The 18866-nt window shown below is 38.3% G+C and overlaps 2 protein-coding genes across 2 annotated transcripts; both read right to left on the reverse strand.

The window, feature by feature from the left end:
• Positions 1-534: 534 nt before the first annotated feature.
• LOC115815893 (B-cell receptor CD22-like) lies at positions 535-9758 on the reverse strand. The gene is made up of 4 exons (XM_030778862.1): positions 9686-9758; positions 1886-2215; positions 1466-1717; positions 535-830 (listed from the first exon to the last, which is right to left on the reverse strand). Exons 1-4 carry the CDS (start codon positions 9756-9758, stop codon positions 535-537), a joined length of 951 nt encoding a protein of 316 aa, XP_030634722.1.
• Positions 9759-12288: 2530 nt separating this feature from the next.
• On the reverse strand, positions 12289-15980 carry LOC115815894 (B-cell receptor CD22-like). The gene is made up of 6 exons (XM_030778863.1): positions 15938-15980; positions 14320-14658; positions 14015-14178; positions 13025-13259; positions 12674-12934; positions 12289-12584 (listed from the first exon to the last, which is right to left on the reverse strand). The coding sequence occupies exons 1-6, from the start codon at positions 15978-15980 to the stop codon at positions 12289-12291; spliced, it is 1338 nt and encodes a 445-aa protein (XP_030634723.1).
• Between the last annotated feature and the right edge of the window lie 2886 nt (positions 15981-18866).

An 18866-nucleotide genomic window follows, 5' to 3' on the forward strand; every position in this document is an offset into this window, starting at 1 on the left:
TTGATGTACTGTCAACCCAATGTAATGGAACTCTCTTAATATGTTTTTGGTTTTAACAATACTATTTGTGTTTTGTTTTGTTTTGTTTTTGTCATTAATGTGATTGCTGAATGTACATGGCCTGACGATTGTTCGCAAAGCTCGTGATCTACTGGGTAAACAAGCTCAGGTAGCCAGCGCATTGCTGAGAATTACTGGTTCTTTGCAAAAGGTACAGAGCTTTTAATAAGAATGTTAGCTCTCGTTTTGAAGTCTTATGATTGTAGACTGCTTTTTGTTTGATCGATCCACTCATTTTTTTTTCAATAACTTATTCTCCCTTTGAAAATGAATTGGATAAGTTTTAGGTCCCTTGGGGTACGATGACTAATTGCACACAGCGGCACTCGATAGTTGGATTCAATGGTCTTTTGCTCTGTTTTTAAACTTCAGCTGGACACAGATCCAGTATTTCTACAGTTAAGATTTGATGATGCTGCAGCGCAATCACATTCATATTTTGTTGTGAAAATGCACCTCTAGTTAAGTCAGATTTTATATGACAACATCAGTGACAGTTTCCATACCTTTCAGTGTGATTGGTACAGCAGTGGTTCTCTGAGAGCCATGTTTATTCTGGGCCTCACAGTAGTATAGTCCACTGTTACTGGACTGAATGTTGTTGATGATGTAACTCTGTCCATATCCTACGGGTAAAGTTACACTGTCTTTATACCAGGTGTAGTTTATCTGTGGTGCATTAGCATCACTGCTGCAGGTCAGAGTCACTGAACTGCCCTCCACTATTTCACCAGAGGGACTGACTGACACTGTGGTCTTCTTTGGAGGATCTAGTCAAAACAAAATAAAGAAAAATCACAGTGACCACTGAGGCCATAATGAAATTACAAACACGAAGAGTCACATCATATATCTTAATCTCCATTAGATATCTATGCATTTCTACAGAGATATCTAATGGAGGTATAACTGTTCACCTTGTGATGTGAAGTAGGTGTAAGCTGTCTGTGATTGTCAAAGAGGGGCTTAAGTGGAGGGCAGCTGGACTTGCTTTGGAGATCATTGAAGATGTTTCACCTCTCATCTACAATGCTGTCCTTTCATCCCTTCCTAGGAGATTTAACAATCATTCACACTTGGCCGCGTGTGACGCCAGCGACTCTATCTACGATCGTTACAATTACCAGGAGAACTAACAAACCAAGTGACATGAATGATAATGAGCCCACAGAGGTTAAATACATGAGATTCCACACCAGTCAGTCAGAACTGAAGAAGCCTCTTGGATGAAAGGTGAAAGGTCTTTAGGTATCTACAAATCAAGTCCAGTTGACCTCGACTTAACCCCTTCTTGGATAACCATGACCTGGATTACTGAGAATCTTCACGGACATCTGTCTGTGATTGTTTAAGTCCATGAGTGATGTCACAGTAAATATGTTTCATGAAATAAATTTCTACTCACATATGACAGTGAGAGTGACAGCAGGAGAGGGAAGATTCTCATGACCTTGTACAGCACACATATAACTGCCTCTATCCTCAGAGCTGACTGACTGGAGAGAGAGTTCATTGTTCTTCATGTTTTTCCTTGTTAAATCATGCCCATTTTTATACCAAATGAAGGTCGGGGTGTTACTCAGAGAACAGGTGGTTCTACATTTCAGAGTGACTGTTTCACCCTCCTTCACTCTCTCTGGAGTCTCCACCTGTAGGTCTGAAAACAGGAGAGAACAGAGAAGATCTCAGATTCAGTCAAACCATCCAATGCATAATGAGAGTTATCTGTCAGTTTGGTCTCTCAGTACACTCAGTATGAACACAACTGATGGGCTTTTTATACTGTTCACAGAGAGAACAGGAGATTTTCTGTGTGAAAACGTACCTGTAACTGACAGTTGAACTCCAGGTTGACCAAGCCACTTGTCCTTATCTGTAATAAATCTGAATCGATACATCCTTGAATCTGTCTGAGTCACATGAATCAGTTGCATGGTACAGTCTGACTGTTTATCTCCAAGGTAATGAACCCTGCCTTTATAACCTGGGTCTTCTGACAAATCAGGGGGATCATAACCATCACCTTTTGTCCAGAAAGTTCTTTCAACTGTATTATCATTGGGATATGTGTAGGAGCAGGACATGGTTACTGATGAACCCTTCAGGGCACAGATACTATCAGGATATGCCACACCCCAGTTCTGACCATAAATACCTGAAATACATAAAACACACATCGATGTCTAATGATACATTGGTAGGCGATCATTTGTGTCTAAACAAATGTTGTGTGAGCAAAGTATCTGGAAAAAGGGAGCCTTATTGTAAAGTCTAAAATACTGATTGTTTAGACTGTATATTAATGATTTTCCACAACAGTGCCATGGGATAGAGTTACAAATGTATGAAGCTAACCACTGCTATGGAAATGATTGCTGAATGGCTTGATCAATCCTGTTTAAGCTTGAACATTATTAAGACAAAAGGTATGATTTTCTCCAAAACCAACGTACAGCCTCCTAATGTTGACATCTTCATTAATGATGAAAAGATTGATATAGTTACTATACTTAAATATCTTGGCGTAATATTGAATCCACATCTTAATTTAAAAAAAAAACATGTCAAGAAAATGATAAAAACTATTAAATACAACTTGGCAGAGAAACTCTCTCTCTCTCTCTGTGGATGCAGCCAATATATTTATGCCTGCCATGATCCTTTCCCACATGTCTTATTGTATTACATGTTGCTCTGTAAGCGCTGTATGGTTTTGACCTCTGCCTGGTATATTTGACGTTGCTCTTGTCCCTTGGATGTGAGATTCTCTGCTTGCCTGTACCCTGCTTTTAGATTTTTGTCTGTCTCTGGATCTGATCTCTGCCTGCTGTTTGGACTGTTTGCCTGTTTCTGATTGCTCTCCTGGTTATGAACTCTGCCTGTGTTTTGGATTTCGACTTCTGCCTCCTGATTTTTGACTGTTGGCTAATAAACCTGATTTTGCTGGATCTGCATCTGAGTCCTTGACTGTGCCCTGACACTACCAGATGACAAAGTGTTGTAGTTCTATCAAAAACTTTAAAGTCAAATTGAAAAATCTGTTAAAAGCCTCTCAACCTTGCAGTCACTGACTGTATTTTCTATGTGTTTTGCTTGACTTTGTATTATTTTCATTTTGCCTAGTACTCAACTACCTTTGCTTTTAAGTTGTTTAACATACTCATGGTCCTGACAAGGTGTGTGTGTGATACATCATTGTTTGCGGTTTGTATTTTGTGCTTTAGTTTGCTTAATGTTGCTCTGTTACCAAGTGGAAGTTTTAATTGTGACCTGCCAGGATATTGCCAATGAAAATTAGCCTTAGGCTAACTCTGGTACAATGCATCAAATGGTAACATTTATGGTTAATGTTGTACATGGTCCCTTACAAATAAAAGAGAATAAAAATAAAAAAAATGAACAATTTAAAAAAAATACATTGAATAACCATTCACACACGTCATGAAGAAACGAGACACAGTTCTCATCTAATCACCTTTCTCTTCACATGTGTTGATGTAAAATGTCTGACGCAGTGTAGTAGACTAAACAGAGGAAGACTAAACTCACCAGAGAGGAGACAACAGACGACAACAGGAACAATCCTCATTCTGACCAGTCAAACCAGTTACAGCCAGTCACACCAACTTCAGACAGTAGCACAGATCCTGTTTTTTAGCGACCCTGTTTCCTCTCAGCAGAGTGGCACACAACTGAGTGAGAAACATCAGTTCTTTCACAGATATATCACATCACAACACGTTCTTCTATCTCATCAACTCTGCCCCCGACCACAAACACACACACACACACACACACACACACACACACACACACACACACTTGTTGTGCATGTGTGTGAGAGAACAATTCAAATGAACATAAAAAGTCCACATTTTGACAAACTAACAGATGCTGCCTCTAGTCTGGCCCAGTCAGATACTGTAACAGTTGGTGGATTCTAATGTTCAAAGCTTATTCTATCACCTTCCAGTTGGAGTAGCAACAGGTTCTTCCGGAATCATCTAACTGGGCTTTGAGCTGAAGCCTGGGGGATTTCCTTGGCCTCTTCAACAAAGGATTTGCTGTAGCACTAACGATCCTCAGTTCTTTGAGTGTGTGATTTGAGATGGCTGCATGCCCTTATGAAATCCACGAAAGAATGGTAAAGGGAGAGTCTTAGATCAGACCAGCGTAAACAGCATTAAGAGTGTTATGGTGTCTGGGGTTGGAGATGCCAATCAGCCACCAACTGTCACAGTTTGTTTCTTTCCGGGGCGTGAAACTGCAGACATACGGTTTGAACTTTTGACACGAACCCAAAAAAGATCTTTGGTTAAAGCTATAAAGGTTAACACTCAAAGCACAGAAGTTACACTGTTAACAGATATATATGTAGATAGAGCAGTAGGGCATTATCTCAAACACAGGTTGTCAGGGTCACTGACCTTTTTTTATTTATTTCTTTTTTTTTTTACATGCCTCAGACATTTGAGCATCCAACACAGACCTGAACCTCTATGCTGTTAGTACTTACCAGACAAAATAGAAAACTGCTGTGCAAAAGTATGAACATGTTAACAAACGCTCCCAGTGGAGGACAGACTGATTGTTACCTCAGGTTATACTAGGTTTGTAATTATTGTAATTGATTATAGATGACAAAGCTGTTATTAAAATATTAATTAATTAGCTGTTTAACATCTGTCAGTATTTCTTAACAACTGCCTGCATGCCATCTATGGTGGTACCTTTGGTATCGATGCCCGATATTGATACCCGATATCAATATACTTACCATGTCAATAGTTGTCTGTGACTGATGTGAGTTCAGTCAGCCAAAGTTTCCACTATTTAGACCATATGCTAGTTTGGTTGGAGTTTTCAGATCAACCTAAAATGAACTAGAGTCAGTCATTTGTATGTAATGAGAGATAGAGAGGAGTGCACTCAGTCACAGGATGAGGAAGCCCTGTTTCTCTCTCTCTCTCTCTCTCTCTCTCTCGCTTTTGATAAGGAGCGATCGATAAAATTTGAACTTGTGAATTCAAAGGTTATTCTAAGTAATGTGTGAGCAACATGGCACCGTTGCTATGGTAACACTCCATTCTTTCACACTTCTCTCATTGCGAGGTGTCCTGTCACTTCCTGTTTCTTGCTTCAAAAACAGAAACTCTGCCATAAAAAAGGTTGATAAAGTTCATCATTCAAATATTAATTACTGATTCATGATTTATGTTTCTGAAAAGAAAAAAAAAGTGGGTCAATTTGTCACTCCCTGTGGCGCCACCATCAGGCCAAATTTCAGAGTACATTTTTGCTTATGACTTTTGAACCATTTGTCCTAGAGTTGTGATCTGTATGTCCCCTGAATCCCCGGGGCACGATGAACTGAACAGAATCATCCACTGTATGGAATTTTTCAAAAAAACCTACTTTTGCAAACTTGTCTTAGACCGGTGAATATATAACCATCAAATTTGGCATGAATCATCAAGAGACGGTTCTGACAGTGGGTGTCAATGTGTCTGTTCACCCTCTAGTGTACTGGTGTCTTCTTCAGAGATTGTTTTGGTTAACTGTCTACCTGCTGGGCCTGTCCTTCATAATTGTATAGCAGTTGTAAACTTGCTTTTACCCCTAAGTGTTAATCTTAAGCATCAGATAAGTTTCTAAAACAACCTTTAGTATATCAGTTCTTAATGAAATGACATTCAAGACATTGTATTGGAGATGAAATTGAGAACTGAGAGAGGTGAACTAGTGCCCTCTAAAGGATTCAACAAAGAACTGCAACAGTTTCTCAAGTAAATTCGATTATTGGTGTTTTGTCCATGGTGTATGTGAACACATGTTAATGTTCAATTCCAGTTCCATGAGAACAGGTTGGAAATGTCACTACACTCCAGAGCTGTCAATCTACCAAATTTAGAGACACCACTTCAAAGCATGTAACCAGTACAGGACTGAAGATGGTTCCAGTCTCTTTCCAGCTGCTGGTGATGGTGTGGATGAAATCAACTTAAGCACCAGCTCTAGTTCTATGTCAGTTTTCTGAATCACAATCAATGCTCAGATTTAATGTAATCCAACATGCAAGTGTTTTTTTTTTTTGGATTAAGTCAAATTGGTGCTAATAATTTCAGTTTCACTTTGAAATGTAGTCTTACCAGTGTCAAGAGACTACCACTGGGCTGGACACAAGTGTGGAGATGTGAGGTATTTATTAATGGCAGACAGAGTGATTTGGTATCCCCAACCCACCACCCCCGCAGACTTGTGCAACACGAAGCCGAACAGATTGACATCAGTGTCCAGAGCAGAGATGTAGTCCTAATAATGCTGTGCTCATTCACACTGGTCTGGCGAATTAGTAGCCATAGTAACACAGGAATCATCCACACTGCCAGACTGAAATGAGATATTTATTGAGCATTAACAATGTTCAACTTTCAGGCGCATCAGGAGAATGAATATTTTCATTTTCCTGAACATATACAACATTAAAATCATATCAGTATTAGGCAACATCAAACTGTGATGAAAACATAAAAACATAAAACACATCTGAAATCAATGTCACTAAAGGACAATCACAGAAAAGCATTTAAAAACTTTGATTATCAGGAATTAACATTCATTTCATGATTTCAAATGAGAACTCAAAATAGCAGATTCCAGCAAAAATGACACTGTGTAGAATATAGAAGAAGTATCTTTAATTATATCAATCTACAGAGGCAATAGTTTAAATAATAACTTTACACTGGTCTCAGCATTGCATTAAAAACATTATACTTAACATTTAAACAATGAATGCATAAGTACAATTTTAAAATATGTAAATGTAAATGACAACTGTCCCAAAATGCTCAACCCAAAAGACAGACCAGAAACAGCATTGTGGAGTAAATAAAGAAACAAAATAAAGAGGAAACTTCTAAGCTACACTGTCATTGAATGTCATCTGCCTGTGCTGTTTTCATGACATTGTCACCATGTCTACATGTTAGCATATATATCATCGTAACAGATGTTGGAGACAGAGCATGATGACTCAGTTTTTGAAAAAGAAACGTTGGCATACAGTTCATCATCCTGATTGGCTGGGTCATCCTGAGTGTTTGGGTCATGTGATTTGGTGCCATCACTGAAGCCGCTTGGTGGGACATTATTATACAGAATGTCCTGTAAGACACATTAGTAAAGCAATTTAAAAAAAAAAAAAAACGTTTTTATACAGCATAAACTTACATAACTGTTCATTCTAGAGTATTTAAATGATGACTTGACAATTTCTGTTAAAAAAAAAATTCTGGGTAAACAAAACAAACAAAACAAAACAAACAACAACAAACATAAACAAATAAATCACTTCTCAGTGTTACTCTTTTGGTGCAGTTTTAACAAACTCACTATTACATCACAAACTCCAACACAAACTTAACATCAGAGGAGCAATCAAACACCACTGAGCACATGCTCCAGCTCCTGTCTTAATTCATTACCAACATTAACAGCAATTTCCTGCATGACTTGGGTTTCATATCAGTTTATGAAGTGGCAATAACTCATCACACAGACATAAAATGTTCCTCCCCTGTCCTTTGCTCAGTGGCCCATTGTAAAGCTCCTTAACCAAACAGGAGAGATCTTGACTTCCTGGGCCTGTGCTGATGCAGGGGTTGATCAGGGACAACTACGGGATAATCATCCCTAGTGTTTTCACCACAGTTCCTCCAGTAGAGGGGTGGAGTGGAGGAATGTGTAGATGGTTTGACACAGGAGGCTGTGGCTTTGTCATGGACAAAAAGATGAAAAAAAAAACCCCTGATACAGTAGCATGGAAGTACATGATCCCTGTTCACCAAACCTTATACCGTAAACCAAAATGGAAAATCTTTGTCTTTTCTCTCAACTTACTGTAAGAAGAGTAAACAAACAATGTTCAACACATGCCCCCAGCGTTCTGCCGGAATTAGTTAATAACACAAGCTAAAAACATCAGTGTGCATAAGCACTGACTTTCTGATTATTATTTTTATTGAATGTATCATTAAATTTTCATATTCTCATTTCTGCTGAAAAGCTTAAGTGTGACTCATTCACTCGCCAAACCAAATCAGAATAGTATGGCATTGTAACAGCACTTCAGGCAACATCCTGAGAGATTCAGCAATAAATAGAACAACAGTGAAAACAACAATGTCAATAATAATAATAATAATAATAATAATAATAATAATAATAATAATAATAAACAAGAACAACACTTGCCTGTTTTGAACTTTGTTCTGCAGGATTGCTCCTCCTTTTCTTCTTTTTACTGATACACAAGTGAATGAAGATATGATGAGGAAATAATATTTTTGCCAACAATATGTTTTCTTTTTTCTACTTCTACAAACATACTCAGAGGTAGACAAGTTGGATTATTAATCACTGAGATTTTGAATGTAAAATTCCCACATGTTGACTGACCTCATCCACATTAACCCAATGAGAAGTAGAGTTCCTCCACACACTGTGATCCCAGTAACTGCGTAAATGATAGTGTTGTAGTCTCCTGAGAAAACAAAGTACAAATCACTTCATCATAGCTCCAGTTATGGGATTGCGTCAGCAATCGCATATTGTTCTATTTCAAGTGGTAGGATGAAGTACTACAGCTCTTGGTGCTGTTTCTACACAAGAAAAATCTTACAACTGGGGGCTAACCCCAACTTTAGCCTAAGGCTTGCTGGCCCTGGTCCAGAGCAGGGTTAGCCCCGAGGTTGGGGGGTTATCCTGGCGCTGAGTGATATGACCAAAAATTTGTATCACTGTATTTTTTTTTGAAGATTCTGGAGGTTTCACGGTATATCACAGTATTTATTTATTTATTTATTTTTCGTGACTGGGCCTTTATATAGGTTTATAGTGACTTATTCTACTGTCAGGAGTACACAGAATATAAAAACATTTTAATTTCATCATGTGTATAATGAAGCCTTTGATTATAGGGTTTGTGTGGCCCCCCAAAAAAGATACAATATGTCATCATGTGTAATAACACAGTATATCCATGAAACAGTTGCAAAATGTAAACAGCTTTTATTGTGCAAACTGCAACATAGTAAAAACAGAACTTAAAAATAAATAGATTCAACAACTTTAACATTGCTTCTTTTTAAAACGAAATATTTTAAGATAGTTCGATAAACACTGTAAACTGACCTAAAATACTCAAAGTGTTCCTGTCCACACTAAACCAGGTAAATTTGAAAAGACATGATTATTTCTCCGTTTAACCCTTCCGTCCATACTAAAACAGCGTTTTCCTCCACCGAAAACAATACTTTTTGAAAACGCTCTATGAGATCCATAAACTTGAGAACGTTGGGTTCGCGTTGTAAATGTGGATAGAGAAAACTATGACGTGCTGAAGACACAGACAAACATGGCAGGCGAAATGCAGTCAGTGCTGCTCTGCAAACGTTTCAGCGTTTTGGCGTGGACGTGGAAAATTTGGAAAATGGTACGAAAAATGATATTGTGTACGGAGAAACGTTTTAACATAAAATCTGCGTTTTCAGTTTTACCTTCAGCTTCAGCTTGGTGTGGACGAGTCTTTTGTCTGCGTCAGCATTTTTTCAAACCAAAAAACTTCCAAACTGCAGACACAGCTCCTCTCTTGGGCACAGGTTCTTCTGGTGCATCTCCAATCCCAGTTTTTTCATCCTCGATCTATGTCTTGTTCTTTAATCTACCAACGGAGTTGATCCCAGCTATTAACAGACTGTTATGCTACCTGGCAAACTGTACCCAGTATGCCGCTCGGCGGTGTAATTTTGTGAACGTACAATTATTAGTATTACAAATTGTGTATGTGTCACAAATTGTTGTGAGCTATAGAGCTTTTCCTTATTAAAGAGAATGAGTTGTGGGTAATCAACTGTTGTGTCAAAGTTATAACAGTGCAAGGAGGATATGCACAGGGGTCCCCTCTCCTAAACTCTGCATAGTGCTCCGGCTTCTAACGGCCAACAACGTTATTTAATTTACTGCTTATTGATACGTTATAGCTGTTGTTTCAGCTATGCTACAGAATGGCGCTATATGAAAAATTCATACCGTTCGGAAAATTAAAACCGGTGTACTGACCAGCACTGTGTTATCCCCTGAAATTCCACTAAACGTGGGGCTAGAAGGTTTCAGTGTGAAACGGGGGTAAAGTAAACAATGGTAGAATGTAAACATTAGTCGTGTATTCCAACGGACACTTAACCCAGGTCTAGTGTGAAACAGTGTGAAAACCCTTTTAATTTCATTGGGGAAGGTTTTTCCACGAAAATAAAGCATGTTCATTCAAAGTTTGATCTAACAAATTAAGATTCAATAAACATGTAAATATAAACCTAATGATAGATTCTTTGTCATTTAAATGGAAAACCACCTGAAAAACCACAACAAACTCGGTGTTATAGGCATGCACTAACAATTGAAAATCAAGTCTCAGCTGTATGAGCTGTAAGCTGCCTGTCAAAACCTGCACTGCCATTTTGGACTTTTAGTTTGCTATGTCTTTGTGCTCTTGCTGTGTCTGTCTCCGCCCCTCACCTGTTCCTGTTTGTCTAATTATTAACCTTGTTAATTTCACCCAATCCTGTGTTGCCCTGTTTAGTTCTCCCTCTACTTAAGTCCTTGTGTTTGCCTTGTCCATTGTCTATCGTTGTTTGTGTATTTTGCGCACTGTCAAGCTGCACCTTTTTGTTATTGGTTTTTTGTTCCTTTTCTACACCTGTATTTTGATCTTCAGTTCAAGTAAAGTCCTCCGTTTGTCACCTTCATCATTGTGTCTCTGCACTTGGGTCCTGAACCACACCACCAGCGTGACACTGCCTTACTGGAAGGAACTCTTACTGTTACTTTCCGTCCAGTGATTTTCGCACAGTTGCTGCAAATGCAGTCTCCCAATGGCAGGGACATCCGTTAGGCTTGGATAAACATAATTCATTCTAGTGCATTTTACATGACTGGTTTTAGTTGGTCGAACTAATGGCTCTACAATATTTTCAAGTAATACGTGGAAATTCATGAATTCAGGTTATTTCAACTTGATTTATTTGCTTTAATTATACCAGGGCCGGCTGCAGGGTGCAATGACTGAGGGGGCATTTGAGATTTCCGAGGGGGCAAACATGTAGCCCTTATGATTAGGCTCAGGGCTGGGAGATATAGCTGAAAAAAATATCCTCATAAAAATTTTCCGTTCAGTCTATATCGATAATTATGGATGATTTTGATGATCTATTTTGATAAATTACAGGAGAAAAGAAAAAAAGGCACTATATTTTGTATGACGGAGTATTGGACCACACTGAGGGGAAAAAATTCTGAGATTTCGATTTCGATATGATAATGTGCTGCTGACGTGACAAAAGATTAAGTATTTCGTAATTTGTGAAACTCGTACTAAAATATAACTTCACAAGATGCTCCATGTTCCTCATTTTAACACAGGCGGCAGGCTGCTCTCCTGATATTTCCCCTCTAACATAACACGTAGCCTAAAATTACAACTTTTTCTCTCATAAAATTTATTCTTGTAATAGTATCACTTTTTTCTTGTAAAATTACAACTTTATTTTCCTAATACTACTTTATTCACGTAATACTACAACATTATTCTCAGAAGCTCAGAATTTTTTTTCTTCCTCAATGTGGCCCTAATACTCCATCATAATTTTGAATTGAACTGCTTTACTTTTATCAACAATCTCCTCAGCGTCTGCACTCATTTTCTCACTCCCCGCTGTTTCTGTTGTTCTGTCAAATGTCGATGGTGCGACGGAACAATACACCTTTTAAATGATTGGTCAATGATTGAGCACACTTGGGGTTTGTTCATGCAAATGAACTTTTTGTATTCCTTATATGCTTTCCTTGCGGTTTGTATTTAATGTATATAAGTGAAACTATAGAACATTCTGTTGAACAGTTTTCTTATTGCTGTTGATAAAGTGTCTATTGCGGTACGTATCGCTATCGTTTTATCACCCTGGCTTAAGGCCACGGTCAAAACTGAGGGGACAACAATTTTATCTTAGACGGCATTAGCTCGATAGTTGGATTCAATGGTCTTTTGCTCTGTTACTAAACTTCAGCTGGACACAGATCCAGTATTTCTACAGTTAAGATTTTTATGATGCTGTAACGCAATCACATTCATATTTTCTTGTGGAAATGCATCTTTACTTAAGTCAGATTTTATATGACAACATCTATGACAGTGTCCATACCTTTCTCTTTGATTGGTACAGCAGTGGTTCTCTGAGAGCCATGTTTATTCTGGGCCTCACAGTAGTATAGTCCGCTGTTATTGGACTGAATGTTGTTGATGATGTAACTCTGTCCATATCCTACAGGTGAAGTTACATTCTCTTTATACCAGGTGTAGTTTATCTGTGGTGGATTAGCATCACTGCTACAGGTCAGAGTCACTGAACTGCCTGCCACTATTTGACCAGATGCATTGACTGACACTGTGGTATTTCTTGGAGGATCTGGAGAAAACAGAGTATACAAAATGTGCATTCACTATTGAGGTAATTAATGAAACCAAAAACACAGAGTCACATAATATCTTACTTACATAAAACATTCAGAGATACAGCATTTGCATACTGATGTCCATGTTGATTAGTGGACTTGCAGTGATATTCTCCACTGTCCTCAGAGCTGATCTTGTTGATCCTGTAGGTCTCTTCTTTTCCTATAGTGACAGTTCCATTCTTCATAAACCAGGTGTAGGTGGCTGGTGGATTAGCATCACTGCTGCAGGTCAGAGTCACTGAACCGCCCTCCACTATTTCACCAGAGGGACTGACTGACACTGTGGTCTTCTTTGGAGGATCTAGTGAAAACAAAATATAGAAAAATCACAGTGACCACTGAGGTAATAATGAAACTACAGACAAGAAGGGTCAGATCATATCTTACTTACATAAAACATTTAGAGATACAGTATTTGAATACTGATGTCCTTGTTTATTATTAGACTTGCAGTGATATTCTCCACTGTCCTCAGAGCTGATCTTGTTGATCCTGTAGGTCTCTTCTTTTCCTATAGAGACAGTTCCATTCTTCTGAAACCAGGTGTAGGTGGCTGGTGGATTAGCATCACTGCTGCAGATCAGAGTCACTGAACTGCCCTCCACTATTTCACCAGAGGGACTGACTGACACTGTGGTCTTCTTTGGAGAATCTAGACAAAACAAAATACACAAAAATCACAGTGACCACTGAGGCAATAATGAAACTACAAACACGAAGAGTCACATCATATACCTTAATCTCCATTAGATATCTATGCATTTCTACAGAGATATCTAATGGAGGTATAACTGTTCACCTTGTGACGTGAAGTAGGTGTAAGCTGTCTGTGATTGTCAAAGAGGGGCTTAAGTGGAGGGCAGCTGGACTTGCTTTGGAGATCATTGAAGATGTTTCACCTCTCACCTACAATGCTGTCCTTTCATCCCTTCCTAGGAGATTTAACAATCATTCACACTTGGCCGCGTGTGACGCCAGCGACCCTATCTTCTGTCGTTACAACTACCAGGAGAACTAACAAACCAAGTGACATGAATGGCCTTGATAATGAGCCCACAGAGGTTAAATACATGGGATTCCACACCAGTCAATCAGAACTGAAGAAGCCTCTTGGATGAAAGGTGAAAGGTCTTTAGGTATTTACAAATCAAGTCCAGTTGACCTCGACTTAACCCCTTCTTGGATAACCATGACCTGGATTACTGAGAATCTTCATGGACATCTGTCTGTGATTGTTTAAGTCCATGAGTGATGTCACAGTAAATATGGTTCATGAAAGAAATTTCTACTCACATATGACAGTGAGAGTGACAGCAGGAGAGGGAAGATTCTCATGACCTTGTACAGCACACATATAACTGCCTCTATCCTCAGAGCTGACTGACTGGAGAGAGAGTTCATTGTTCTTCATGTTTTTCCTTGTTAAAACTTGTCCATTTTTATACCAGATGAAGGTTGGACTGTTACTCAGAGAACAGGTGGTTCTGCATTTCAGAGTGACTGTATCACCCTCCTTCACTCTCTCTGGAGTCTCCATCTGTAGGTCTGAAAACAGGAGAGAACAGAGAAGATCTCAGATTCAATTATATCATAATAATGAGAGATGTTTGGTGCTCATTTAATTACATACTGTATTAATAATTATAATGATAAAGTTTCATGTACCTATAGATGTTGTGAAAATACCTGTAACTGAGAGTTGGACTCCAGGTGAACCAGTCCATTTACCCCCTGTTTTATCTGTTTCAAATCTGAATAGATACATAACTGCATCTCTCTCTCTCACATCACTCAGTTTCATGCTACAATCTGACTGTTTATCTCCAAGGTATTGAAACCTGCCTCTATAAGCTGGCTCTTCAGACAATGCAGGGCGGTTACCATTTTCATTTTTTGTCCAGTAAACTGTTTCAACTCTATAACCGCTGGGATATGTGTAGGAGCAGGGCATGGTTACTGATGAACCCTTCACAGCACAGATACTATCAGGCCTGTACCACACACCCCAACTCTGACTATAAATACCTGAAACACATAGAACACACATCATCATCGTGTAATGATACTTTGGTAGACGGTCATTTGTGTCTAAACAAATGTTGTGCGAACAAAGTATCTGGAAAAAGGGAGCCTTATTGTAAAGTGTAAAACAAATCATCATTTACTAATGAGTTACTAACATTTATAACTGCCAAAAGGGAGCATCATTGTAAAATGTAAAACACATCATCATTTACTAATGAGTTATTAACATTTTTAACTGTTAAATAGAACCTAACTGTAAAATATAAAACACATCACCAATTACTAATGAATTGTTAGATTTTCTCTAGAGTGCTAACACTGCCTTTTACTTCGCAACAGTTCAAACCAGGATGTAACATACCCAAAATGTTTGTAGGGTAGGCAGGAAGTACATGATTCACACAGACAATTACATTCACGGTACACAGATAACATTAAACCATCACAATGATTAACAACACAACACAAAGACTACATGATGAACAATACACATAAACTTCTGCAAGCCACAACAAGAAACATAAACTGAACAATAGCGAACTGGGGTTAAACAACAGTTCATCGCCCCAAGGCATGCTGGGAAGCTCCACCCATCTATCCCCCAACATGCATCACAATATACCACTTTAATGTGATAGCATATGTCATATCAATACCTGTGATAATAATGGGGACGGCTGCTGATAGCATGCTGAAAATGAAACTTTTTGACCATTAAGAAATGCTAATGATGGTTAAATGCTAGTAACTATTTGACAAATATCTGATGGGGCTGAGAGGTTTAAATGCTGGCTGATGGAGAAGACAAAGTAAGCGAAGTAACCAATGAGATCGGAGGCTTAACTGTACACATAAATGTGGGATCACTATCTGGCAAGCACCAGGTGACTGTTGTGCTTTTTATCTAATGGTTTATAACAGCTTATTAATGATTTATAAAGTGTTCACAACCTAATTAATAGTCTGATTATAAACCATTCACAAACTCTTTATTAGGGTAGTCTTATGTAAAGTGGTACCGCTTTTTTTAATCTAGATGTGTGAACTGTGAGATCAACGTACACAGAGGTCTTAAGCACAGTTACACAGTCTCTCTGATCCATTTCACATACATTCATCTCATACAGTGAGACTTTTCTTAGTGAAACACAAAGCACAGAACATAGTACACAGAGACCAACTCTAGTGTTGGTACAGGAAATGCATTCATTTTCTATAGATAAACCTCCTACATTGTTTCATTTCATTTTTAAAGAATAAGGAAAGAGAACAGACTCACCCTGAACCATAAACAGAAAGACCAGAGAAGGAGGAAGAGACATTTCAAATGATGGCACCACAATAACCTGTGTAATAGTATTGTTTTGTTTGTTTAATTATTCAAAACATCACAGAAAGCAAAAACACGTTTAGACAACATCATCACAGTTTTCAAATTTTTCAAAAACATACAGTTCAAATATAGTTTTTTATTTTGAAATCTACATCGCTTATTACTGCAACTACAGGTATCAAAGGAGTCAAAGGAATGAGTCAGTTAATGTCTTCACATTAGTCAGCAGAAGAAGCTTTGTTATTATATTCCATTTTAAATATAGTTTTTTAAAACTGCAAAAGCACTTTAAGAAAGAAAGGTTACTGTCTTGTGTCTCTTACCATGGTGTTGCAGGTCTCAGCACCATCGTCTGACTGCCACACTGAAGTTGTCACACATATAAATATAGCCAACTCGACAAACTGTCCTTAAAGAGTGTGGTTAACATGTTTTACTGTTCAACCCTCCCTCACTTCCTCTTCTCATGTTAAAACATCTCTCTCTCAAACAAATCATCTAAAATCAACCTTCAACTAGAAACCATCCCTCTCTCTCTCTCTCTCTCTCTCTCCCTCTCTCAAATAAATCTTTCTTTTGTGATCAGAATTCCTTTAGTTTCTCTTTGTCTTTACAGTGATGGTTCACTAAATATTCCCCATTTGGATTTAAACAACTAGAAGACTGAACTATCAAAGCAAAGTATTATATGAACTATTACTATTATCCATTTCCTCTCACACATGAATCAAAAATCTTTATGATAATATAATAATGCTTCACTCATCTTAGTATGAAAGGGTTAATGAATAACATACACCAAAAGGCTTGGTCATAAGTCATAGTATGACAAAGGGGAGCTGAAACTCCACCCCCTTCTCTTAGAGAGTGGAGGGTTTCAGTCGTGTCTTTTTTTTTTTTTTTTAAACATGATTGCTGCCATGACTACTGAATGATTTCATTCCCTGTAAAGAACTAAAAACAGGAAGTCATGGTGAAAAAATTGCCCATAAAGATGAAACCTTCCCTCTTTCGCTGATAATTTTAGATAGCCAAACAAAGATTTTAAAGATGCTCTGAGAGTACACATTAATTTGAACATCTCAGTTCAGATCATGAGTAAAACATACTATTTCTTTAAGGATTTTGGCAGAACATGTACTTTGTCAGCATTCAGTCAGTCAGACTAAACTGGATAAAGCTCATGAAAGCATTAAAGCTGGTTTGATAATTATGGAACAAAAAGAATTTTCTATCTGTGTTTCTCTCCTCTCCCCACTTAGAATCACATCCTTAGTGCTTGAGTATTAAAAAGGTGTTGAACTTTGTTCACTTTGTTTGTCATTCTCAGTCTAAATGTGACAGTGAAACAGATCAAGAAAACTTAACACATCTACTTAAGACACACACACACACACACACACACACACACACACACACACACACTCATGCTTCACAGTGGCTCAGTGGTTAGCACTGGTGTTTCACAGCAAGACGGCCCTGGGTCCCAGGCCCTTTCTGTGGGGAGTTTGCATGTTAGGAATAGTATCAGTATTCCAGTCGGTGACCTTGACCAAGGCCCTGGCAAAAAAGACCTGCAGTTGGTCCCCATAGCTTATAGTGTGTGTCTCATTGCTCTAGTGTGTGTGTGTGTGTGTGCTTACTGGTGTTAGGATGGGTTAAATGCAAAGGCTGCGTTTCACTGCTCACTGCTCAGTGTGTGTGTGACGAATAAAGTATTTGTTCCTCTACACGCACACACATAGACACACACACACACACACACACACACACACACACACACACACACACACACACACACCCACAGCTGTTTGCAGAGTCCTATAGAGAGATAAGCATTGGGGTATGATAGAGTGTGAAGACATGTGAGATCTCTGATCCACAGGCAAGTGTCCACAAGTGTCACACTTAAAGCAGTTTCTTTTTTTCTTGAGCAAATGCTAGACTGAACTGCACTCTGACCCACAGTGGTTTACTTGCATTCTTCTGTGCTTCTGCTTGTCTCAGGCCTCTTTTTAAAACTTTATCAGTCGAATATTTATAAAAACCCACAGACAGATGTAAAGGGTGAACAATAGCATTGATTTAGGAATAAAAATAACAGATGAAATATGGAGATACAAAGTTTCCACCTGACAGCGACAATATATTTATGATAGTAAATGATAGAATGGATTAATATTAAATACATTTCATGCATTTATGACTTACTAAACTTTTCTTTAGCTTGGTTTACATTTTCTAGTCTATGCACTGTCTGCAATTTTCTGCAGTAGGCTGCAAAACTTTCATTTAATTATTATTGGCAAACTCGCAAATAATCAAATCACGGACGTTAAAACCATGAAAGTTGAGGTTTGACTGTAGTTTGTCAGCATTTAGTCAGACACAGTAAAGTCAGTAAGGCTCATGAAAACATTAGAGCTAGTTTGATTATTGTACGATGAAGAGAACTTTGACTTAGGTTTGTGTTAGTGATTCTTTCTCTCTCTCTGTCTCTCTCCACACTCAGAATAACATCTTCAGTGTTTGTGGTTTTCAATGGTGTTGAACCTTTTTCATTTTGTCTTTCTCAGTCTAGAGAAGAGAACTACACAGAAAAAGAGAGCTTAATACATCTACTTAAGATATGCAATCACGCTCACTACACACACACATGGACACACACAGACACACGCTCGCATTCGCATATGTAAATGCGCACACACACACACACGCACACACACACACACACACACACACACACATTGCAGCTGTTTGCAAAATCCTATGGAGAAAACAAACAGTGTGGTATGACCAGCTTCTATTTGACACTTATTGTGTGTGTGTGTGTGTGTGTGTGTGTGTGTGTGTGTGTGTTTGCGTATGTGTGTGT

This window comes from Chanos chanos, chromosome 7 (assembly GCF_902362185.1).
Source record: "Chanos chanos chromosome 7, fChaCha1.1, whole genome shotgun sequence".
Taxonomy (NCBI): domain Eukaryota; kingdom Metazoa; phylum Chordata; class Actinopteri; order Gonorynchiformes; family Chanidae; genus Chanos; species Chanos chanos.

Bases quoted from the DNA above. Each gene is read 5' to 3' on its own strand.
- LOC115815893 (XM_030778862.1), bottom strand. From the start codon at position 9,758: ATGAAAAAACTGGGATTGGAGATGCACCAGAAGAACCTGTGCCCAAGA. The intron at 2,216-9,685 runs GTTTTTTGGTTT...TATGTATTTCAG, and splicing joins GCTGTGTCTGCAGTTTGGAA to GTATTTATGGTCAGAACTGG. The intron at 1,718-1,885 runs GTACGTTTTCAC...TCCTGTTTTCAG, and splicing joins AGTTCAACTGTCAGTTACAG to ACCTACAGGTGGAGACTCCA.
- LOC115815894 (XM_030778863.1), bottom strand. From the start codon at position 15,980: ATGTCTCTTCCTCCTTCTCTGGTCTTTCTGTTTATGGTTCAGG. The intron at 14,659-15,937 runs GTGAGTCTGTTC...TATGTGTTTCAG, and splicing joins CTTTCTGTTTATGGTTCAGG to GTATTTATAGTCAGAGTTGG. The intron at 13,260-14,014 runs GTCAGCTCTGAG...ACCACAGTGTCA, and splicing joins ATGAACTCTCTCTCCAGTCA to GTCAGTCCCTCTGGTGAAAT.